Source organism: Scomber japonicus, chromosome 14 (genome assembly GCF_027409825.1).
Source record: "Scomber japonicus isolate fScoJap1 chromosome 14, fScoJap1.pri, whole genome shotgun sequence".
Lineage (NCBI taxonomy): Eukaryota > Metazoa > Chordata > Actinopteri > Scombriformes > Scombridae > Scomber > Scomber japonicus.
Window position 1 is genome coordinate 11,172,995 of NC_070591.1, and position 9,276 is coordinate 11,182,270.

General features: G+C 39.0%; 1 protein-coding gene across 1 annotated transcript; it reads right to left on the reverse strand.

The window, feature by feature from the left end:
- Nucleotides 1-4,816: 4,816 nt before the first annotated feature.
- On the reverse strand, nucleotides 4,817-7,200 carry fbxo5 (F-box protein 5). Its single transcript, XM_053333621.1, has 5 exons — nucleotides 6,587-7,200; nucleotides 6,034-6,204; nucleotides 5,768-5,858; nucleotides 5,188-5,412; nucleotides 4,817-5,077 (listed from the first exon to the last, which is right to left on the reverse strand). Exons 1-5 carry the CDS (start codon nucleotides 7,198-7,200, stop codon nucleotides 4,817-4,819), a joined length of 1,362 nt encoding a protein of 453 aa, XP_053189596.1.
- Nucleotides 7,201-9,276: the final 2,076 nt, after the last annotated feature.

The window sequence follows — 9,276 nt, forward strand, 5'->3', positions numbered from 1 at the left end:
TAAACTGTGATGGATGTTTAAAACAGGCAGTTTAGGTAATTGTTTTCCTGTTGGCCTTAATTTCCTCTTTCAAATTAGTTTGGCTAATATGGGGATTTGATTAAAACCTGTGTGATCATCTGACCATTTGTGTTTGAAGTCACTGTGTTCCCAGATCTCACCAACAGGTCTGAAACTGATGGGAAAAGTCATAATGAAGTGGAATTATTCTGTCACAAAGCTAAGAAATTCTTGTTTTTTTGGATTTCAATACCTGAACTAACTTCTTGTTACCTCACACTGCTCATGAGAGATGTGAAAAACTCCCAAAATAGAACAATCCCTCCTAAATGCATAAAAGGATGCAGATGTAAAGGAGAATGGATGAATAAACTACAATACTGCTTGGGCCGCAGCAGACTACTTGGCATATTTGACATAAAGTAACCAGTTTTCTCTCCTCAGCCTCAGTTTGGGGATTTGATTCACTTCCTGCTTCCTGCTCATTTTTACCGCAGGCGCTCAAGTGACAGCTTTGTTTCAGGGCTCTTACAGTTCAACGTTGATGACATGCAGCTGATTGACACACAGAAGTCACTGCGCATCAAGATCATCAACCTGGAAAACGCTCACACACAAGCAGTTCAGATTGACCACATTTTGTCCTGTCATACACCAACCCCATCCCCTCCTCCCCTCTCTTTTCTCTAACCGGGGGCTGAAATGAGCTATTTATAAAAAAAAATGAAGAATGTTTAAAAAAACAGAAAAAGAGTGAGCTTCAAAGGATGGGCAGATAATATGATAAAAATAGTGACAGAGAAGAAGAGAGAAGGGTGCGGTTAGGAAAACACACACAAAATAAGGAAATAAAACTCATTAGAAGGCTTCAATTACGAACCCTGCATGTTGTAGGTAAACACCTGTCTATGAACACACACACACACACACACACACAAACACAAACACACACACACACACAGATGTGGAAGCCAGCTCTAATGACTTTTACAATTAGGAGCCGGTCTGATTGTGGTTGGGATGTGTCTCTGCGCAACAGCCGATCAATAAATCTTTTGGATCCTGAGTTGCTGAGGGAGTGAAAGGCCACAGTACAGATTAATCAGCAGCCGCCACCGCAACCACATCAGCAGCTCTGACGTTTTACAAAATAGTCCATTTAGTTCCATCATCGCAACATTGTCTTACATGTCCGGTGTACAGCGACTGCTCTACAGCCATATCAGGGACAATACATTTGAACATCTGTCGTGATTTGGCATCATGTTGTGGTGAAAGAGGAGCCCAAACATTTACTGGATCTTTGAGGCTGATGATGATGATGTTTGATAGCTGAAAAAAGCCTTATATTGCTGTATGTAGTGCAGGGTTTCCCATTAATTATACAGAATGTGGTAGCCCACCATAGTCTAATTTGTGCCACCACATTGTCATAGTGAGCCAAACATGTCTGTACACTCTCCAAAATATTCAGCAAAAGCATCTCACCCTGCATCAGAACTACTCTGCCCTTTGTTTCAGTGCTGAAATATGGACATTGGTCTTTTTTTCATGGTTTGTTTGGAACATGTATGAAATGGTAGAATTTCGTTCCCATGCTTTGTGGGTGTGACCTTTTTGCTGTGTCATCACACCAATCTAGTGGAACTGACTTTGCAAAAAAATCACCTGAAACTAAGAACCATTGTTTTTTTCTTACCTTAGAATGAGCCGTTTGTATCTGTAGAGGGAGCAGGTCCTCTTTCGCAGAGGCCGCCATGTTCTACAGTAGCCCAGAATGGACAAACCAAACCTTTCACGTTATTCATGAGTTTTGCAGCCACCGTAGGTTCTCCTACATGCACAAAAACAAGGGGGCATGGTTACTAATTGTGTTGCAATCTGCAACCTCACCACTAGATGTCACTAAATCCCACATATTGTTGATGTCTCTTAACCCTTACATACTGTTCAAGTCTAATTTGTCCAGCTTTTACATTTGAGAGCTTTGTTTTAGCTTTAAATGTAATGACTTTTCCTTAAGTAACCCAGAATGTACACAAACATTTCAACTTTAATTTATTTGTGTGACTAATACATATTTTTGTACATAAAAATTCAAAAACCACAATTCAATAAATGTACATTCTCCTTTTTTTATGCAACGACAGGATCATGATTAAGTGTGATTGTGAATTATTCATGAATAAATAGTGTAAATAATTCAAACTCTCTCCAGTCTGAAAGCCTCATTAAGGTTTGATCACACATTTTTAACGACTGATGAGGAAAAATAGACTAATTATTATGAGAATATTAACGGTATGTAAGGGTTACATTTTGTTATTAAAGAGTTAGGAGCTGTAGATGTACTGAGTGGGATAGTAGTAGCCTAAATACATATATTCTTAGGTTGTCTACAAGACATATATAAAGCACAGATTATATCAAGAGAAAAAGGGAAAGTAAAAACTATTTGTAAAGGTGAAAAATTGTACAACTGAATGGATAAATGGTGCTTCTAAAATGCAATGAGGCAGTCTTTTTTCACTGATATTCTCAAACCAAACAAACAGATAAAACTAAATATGATGCAATAAAGTACTTAATGTTGAGCGATAACAACCCCTCCTGTGGAATGGTATGTCCTTTATGACAACTACCACGTTTTTCCACTACACAGGTCATCCCACCTATATACCCTGCAAGAGCAAACACACGAATGTAAGTAGACTGATGTTTATATGCGTCATTACAACAAAGCAGAAGCTATAAGAGGGACAGAGAAAGAGAGAGAGAGAGAGAGAGAGAGAGAGAGAGAGAGAGAGAGAGAGAGAGAGAGAGAGAGAGAGAGAGAGAGAGAGAGAGGGAGAAAGAGAGAGGGAAGAGAGGGAGGAGAGACAAATGGGTCATCCTGCAAATGTCAGAGGTAAACATCTGATGTCAGTGATGCTATTTGCATCCCAAGTTATTTATTGCCATATAGTCATCAAAGCTTAAAGTTGAATAATGTCCAACCCACAAATGAATAGGTTTCCAGAAATGTAATACTTTCTAAATGTTACATATAGGATTCAGCCTGTTTTCTTTATTTAATTAACAATGTTTTATTGAACACATAGAAAGAGAAGTTATTGCAATTCTGCTTCATTAACAAGGCCCCAAATGATTTTTAAAAGGAAAATACTCTTTTATCAGGTTCCCTCACATGTTGAATTCTCCTAAATATTCTGCATATATTGATATTGTGACACATATCTCATATCAAATACAAGTCTATGATAGTTTCCAATACTTGCCATATTTCCTCTGATTTTCCCTTTTTTGTAATAGTGTTTGTGTATACACTAAAGGGAGAGTACAAAATAAACTCATTATCATCTCAGGTTTCCATTGAAGTCTATTTTTGTTGACAACCTGAACTGTCCAGGTGCTCCAGGGATTAGACCAAAGCTTTTTGATTGGTTGTTGCGGTCAGTGGCTGCAGTATAAGGAGGCATATTACATTGTGATATTGGGCCATAAAAATCTCACTTCTTACCCTTTAATTTATTGATTTTTAGTTCCACATAGTCTTAAAAGGAAAACACATTGAGGACTCACTGATGACTCACAGATCATTTAGAGAAGCTAGTGAGAGAAAACAACACTGCCATCTAGTGAAGGAAATCCAGACAAGATTTAGGCAGAAAAAGTAATAATCTGTCCAATAAGTGTCTTAAACCAGTTGTTCCCAACTATTAGTCAACTTGTTAACAGTTACCTATTTCAAGTGTTTAACCATTACTTCTATTCTAACAATTTATCCAACAGTTTAAGATTTCAATCATGAGTCCATTACTTTCAGCCATTTTGTCCCAACGTTGGTTGAGTTACTTCAGATCTTTCCACATGACCTGTTTGGAAATCTTGAACTAGCAGAGTTCAAATAATTTATAAAACGCACTTAAATTACAATGATTAACTTCCACTTCATTAAAAAAAGCACAAGGAACACTACTTTGGTTTAAAAGGTTGTATAAATGGAACTAGCTCCTTGTCAAATACTAAATATATTTTAAAATGCATTTAACTTCATGGTAAAAATCCAATGCATTACTTTTTAAAATGAAAGTGGATGGATAATTACTAAAAATAAACTGATTTTATGGTGTAGTGGGTAGAGGACTTCATTAATTAAATGTTTATACTGCTCTCCATTTCATTCACTTAATATGTGAAGAAAACTTGTGAAAATGTCACTTCTAAAAATAAAACTTGTATTTTTATGTACTGATTTCTGTAAGTTATTTCTGTGATGAATATAGCAATGAAACAAAGTCAGAAAGCTTAGTTTTATGTTTTATAAAACATCTATTTACAGTAATACAAACAGTAAATTTGAACATTTAAACATCTGAGAGTCAACATTTATTTAAAAGAAATTACAAAAACTATTTAAAAGTGATTATATACACAAGAATACAATTCAATTATATACAATTATATTCATTTCATTTTAAAACATGATAAAATGTAACAATTTAAAGTTTCAGTCGACATTTCTTACATTTTTTTGGCATTAGATATGTTTGTCGCTCACAAACGACAACAGTTTAAGCCCGATAACACTGCCTGGTTGATTGTCCCAGCAGTGGTTTGAACAAGTGCTTCTCTCAGTTCATTCAGTTTGGTCGATCAACAGTAACAGTCTTATTGCCACAGAGGCCACTTCCAGGCTGAGCTCGTGTGAAGGCTGTCCGAGATTTGAAATGGACCACCGGAAAAGCCACCAAGCCAGATAAAGATGACCAGCACAGTTAAAAAGTTCAGTGAATAAAACTTCAGTAAACCTTCATCACAGGCGCCTGATGTTCCTCTTGCTGCGGGCGCTCCCTGGAATGATTTGGGTGGACTCTGAGCTGGGAAAGTGGGTTCGGGGCTGCACCACTCGGCAGGGGGTGGAGCCGTGGAAAGCTTCCTGGCAACAGGTGCAGAAGTCGAACAGACAGCTGAAGCGTGTACACGTGGCCCTCTGAGACTCTGTGGAGTGTTTTGCCGGGGAACCGCACCGCTTGCAGGGACGCAGAGATTCGTGCTGCTTCAAACTGCTGGCGGCCTGGAGGGAAGAACAACACACACATTGTAAAAACAAGAGAAATGAAAAGTTTTACCCGAAATTCCAGTTTACACACCACACCTAATGAGCCTTTACACACAAACACTCACCTGCACATAATCTTTGAAGCGTGTACACTGGGAGGTGGGCGTGCTGCCTTTGTGAGAGAGACCGGCCCGTCTGTTAACCCTGCAGCCAGGTGTGGAGGAAGAGGATGAGGATGAAGATGTACTACTTGAGGAGGAAAGGGGCTGCATACAGGACAGCGCCACTCTGGACAAAGCTGCGTCCCTTGTCAGACCACAAGCTCTGTGTTTCAGAGAGTTGCTTGACTCCTAAAAAAGAAAAATATTAGAAAATTAAAGACAAATATTTATTGTGACTGAATGAAGCACATCCTGTCTATGGGCTGTAACTCCACATGCAGTTTGTTCTTCCTTCCATTTATTACTTTTGACAATATTCAACCATCTTTAAAGCTGTGATATGTCTGGTTTCATACATTTTTGTTCTGAAAAAGTTGGATTAATAATCTTGGTTTTGTGCCATATGTATCATAATCAATAGTTTGATTTGGAAAAGAGAAGTGTTCCCTGTCTTGAACTGACTACATGTGGTGATAAAAGCAAAAGAAAACCTTTAAGTTGAATGCAGAAATAGAAAAATGTGTGGTTGTGCTTGTTTCCTCACCCTGAGAGCCTGCTCAGCTCGCTGACACCTGTTCAGAGCTGCAGTATCCTCGCAGATGATCTTCCTCCATGTTTTGCTCACTTTCTTACAGCTGTGAGATGAGAAAGGGGTGAACGCATGAATACACACAACCAAAAAAAAATATGAATAATTAAGAAAGAATTTCCCTAAAAATGCTGCTTCCATGTGTATGGTTTCAGATTCACATAACGGTCAGCTGTTGCGAGCATAATCCCTCTACACATAATGAGGCATTAGTGGTTTACCTAATGAGGTCCATGTCTCCCAGTAGGGCCAGGATGTCGGTCAGGATGGTTCTCATGTTCCTGGACAGAAGAGATGAAAACATGTCGACAAACTCCCAACCCATCTGGCGCCCGATCACCAGATCCAAATGATGATCTTCGGCCACCTTTGTAACGATGCTCCAGTCGTATCTGAGACACAAAGTAAATGATTTTAATTCACCTGGCTTATCACAGCATATCCCTTTAGTGCAGCTGGAATAAGAAATCAAAGGGTTAACATGTTGGTGCTGTGAGTCATCCTGTGGTATGAGGCCCAAAAACATCTTAGGTATGCGTCAGTGTGGATTCTGGGGCGATGTGTTAATATTTTATAAAAGGAGAATAGTGGTGGTGAGTTTCCAATGTACTGAACTTTAACATGATTTCACAGAATATGTGGCAACTGAAACAATCGTTCATTATTAATTTGGTTTGTGCAATTCTTTGTCCAATTACAACTTGGCAAAGCATGCCATTATTTCACAGCAGGAGAAATAAAAGCTAAAAAGTCGTACAAATCTTAATATAATACCTCTTATTCTTCCGATAGCTTTTGGCAAGCTCTTCACAAACAGCCCGCTGGAACTTCAGTAAAGGTAGATTGGGGTCATCATGGTGGGCAGAAGGAGTGGATGACAGTGAACACGTTACTGTTCTCCTTTTATGACAATCCACAGGAGTGGATGCTGCCAGAGACATAGACCGGCTGAAGCTCGTCCTCCCTTTACATTTAGTAGGCGACTGTTTTGGTGTTACTGCCTTTTCTTGTCGTGCAGCAGCAGAAAAAGGCGGAAGGCATTCTGTGGATCTTGTCTGGATGTGGTCGTCTTCTTCATCCACATGATGATCCTCAGTCTGACTGTTGTGCAGAGACAGATAACCACTGTCCTCAAACCCTTCCTCCAGAGTCCTGTCATGCTCCCTGTTGTCTGTTGTGCTGTTTTCTTTGTTGTGGACTGCTCCGGTGGTGTCAGTGTTGTTGAGAGGGAACAACACGGTGGTCACTCCTGCTGGAGGACACTGTGGTTTGATGGGGATTAGCTCCTTCACTGGAGAAGCTTTGAGGTGGTGATACACCTTGGACTCTGCAGCAGAGACTTTCTCCACATTGTTGGCCCTGGTAGCTTTGTATTGAGGGCACTTCATGGTGACCTTCTTATAATGAAACATATACACTTGCAGTATGTATATCCCTAAAAAAGGACACAAAACACAATTATGTCAGAGCCTGACGAGCAAGCATGGCTCCCGGCGTACAAGCTAACGTAGCTACCTCTAACAATAAACTTAGCTATTCAACTATCCTGGCATGAATGTAAGACATGACATATGCCTGTGTTGATATTAAACCCTTAACACAGACTTCGGTTGTAGTTTAAAAGTCTTCCGCCAAATAGTTCATTTAAATCGACTAAGTTTAGTCGATTTTGGCGCGACGTAAATTTGGCGGAAAGGCAGCTGTGACGTGAACGACGTGACAGTCTTCAAATACATATATTATATAGTGTTTATAGCTAAAGTTAATTGTCAGGATATCATCTGTTGAAACGTTGCATTAATGGGGTGATTGTTTGGTGGCGATACATTAGCCATAAGCGCCGTTATTTCTACTTTCTTCCGTTTAAGCGCGTACAGGAGGATGGATGGGAAGTACCTCAACGTTAGCGTTAAGTTAGCTTGTAACGAAAAAGTCGGGTTTACCAGGCTCTTAATCATACAGTCTATGCTCTTAACGCAAATACAAAATGCAACCTATCATTACTGAATCCGCTCAGGAAATTCAGCTTTTCGAGCCTACTCACTAAACTAGCTAGACCAGCTAATATTAACATCGTCGACAAGATTATTAAAACCACAACTAGATGAACATTGTGAGGCTGTATAAAATATTACAAGTGAACTCCTGTCAGCTTACCTTTGTTAATATCGTTATCCAAAGTTAAACCCTCTGTTTCGCTCCTTTTTTTTTTTTATTAGCTCGCTGCTGACTATCACTCACATCGAGAGCTTCACATAAACTGACTGAAAAATCCGCGTCCTGTTTGAAATCGGTGGCAAAATGCACAGACCAATCAGATTGAAGCCCCTTTAACCCGACAGCCAATGGGAGAAGAGATATCGGGCGGTGACGTCCGCCCATTCGATCGGTGCCACAGTTTTTGTCGCCCGACGTGAAACACGAACTATAAGACTACTACTACCATTATGTCTATGACTACTACTACTACTACAGCAAGAGTGTAACTTTGGTTTGAGAAGTGTGTGTGTATTTTATCATACATTTTGTTCTATGTGTTTGTTTTTCATATGTAGACCACCTTTATTATTAAAAAATAACAATAAATGAATTTGAAAGTGTGTGTGTCCAGTGGGAATTACACCCCAGCTACTAATAATAATAACACATTTTATTTATAGAGCGCTTTTAACAATAGGATGGATTAGGGTAATGGGACACCTTTTTATGCAATTATGACCTTTATCAGGCAGAAGTTACAGGACAGTTAAAACACGGACAAGCAGGTTAAAAAACCTTTTTTTTATTCTTAAGCAATAACTGCTCTAAATGTTCCAAAACCCAGTCCTGTAATAACTGCAACAGCAATTTTGAATATAATATTAAGGGGAATTGTGCAATATTGATGGAGGCAAGTGGAATGTCCTGTGTGTGTGTGTGTGTGTTATGTATTTTAGTTAGTTTAATACTTAGTTAGTTTTAGTACCTACTTTTACTCATTTATTTTATTATTTCACAAGCACCTTCTTACTTTCTTTTCTTTTTTTACTTACGATACCATAAGGATTGCATTCAGTTTCGTTGTACAGTGTTAAGCAGACACTAGAATCTAGGTTGAGGTCATTTGCTATGGTAAACACAAAAGACATTACTGGGAGAAAATTCCTTCCCTCAACTGCGTCAGGAATCCCACTCTTTAAAAAAGAGCTAAAGACTGGTCATTCTCAGGACAGTTTAGTTCACACCCCTGCCTGGAATGTGTGAAGTGGATCTTTCATTGAAACCAGACAGAGGGGTGTTGGGGGTGTAGTTTAGGTTAGATACTGCACTTCATTTGTTTCACTTTACCCTTTTTACTTTAATTGTATGGTCTATATTGTGCATTAAAGTTATAGACAAGGGAGCACAAATCCTAACTTATTTCATAATAACATAATACTCTTAAATGTGACAGAAAACTAGAGCAGCCGAAAGGGGAGAACAGG

Excerpts from the sequence above, each read along its gene's own strand:
- fbxo5 (XM_053333621.1), bottom strand. The coding sequence starts at position 7,200 with ATGAAGTGCCCTCAATACAAAGCTACCAGGGCCAACAATGTGGAGAAA. Across the intron at positions 6,205-6,586 it reads AGCTATCGGAAGAATAAGAG|ATACGACTGGAGCATCGTTA; the intron begins GTATTATATTAA and ends TTTGTGTCTCAG. Across the intron at positions 5,413-5,767 it reads GAGCTGAGCAGGCTCTCAGG|GAGTCAAGCAACTCTCTGAA; the intron begins GTGAGGAAACAA and ends TTTCTTTTTTAG.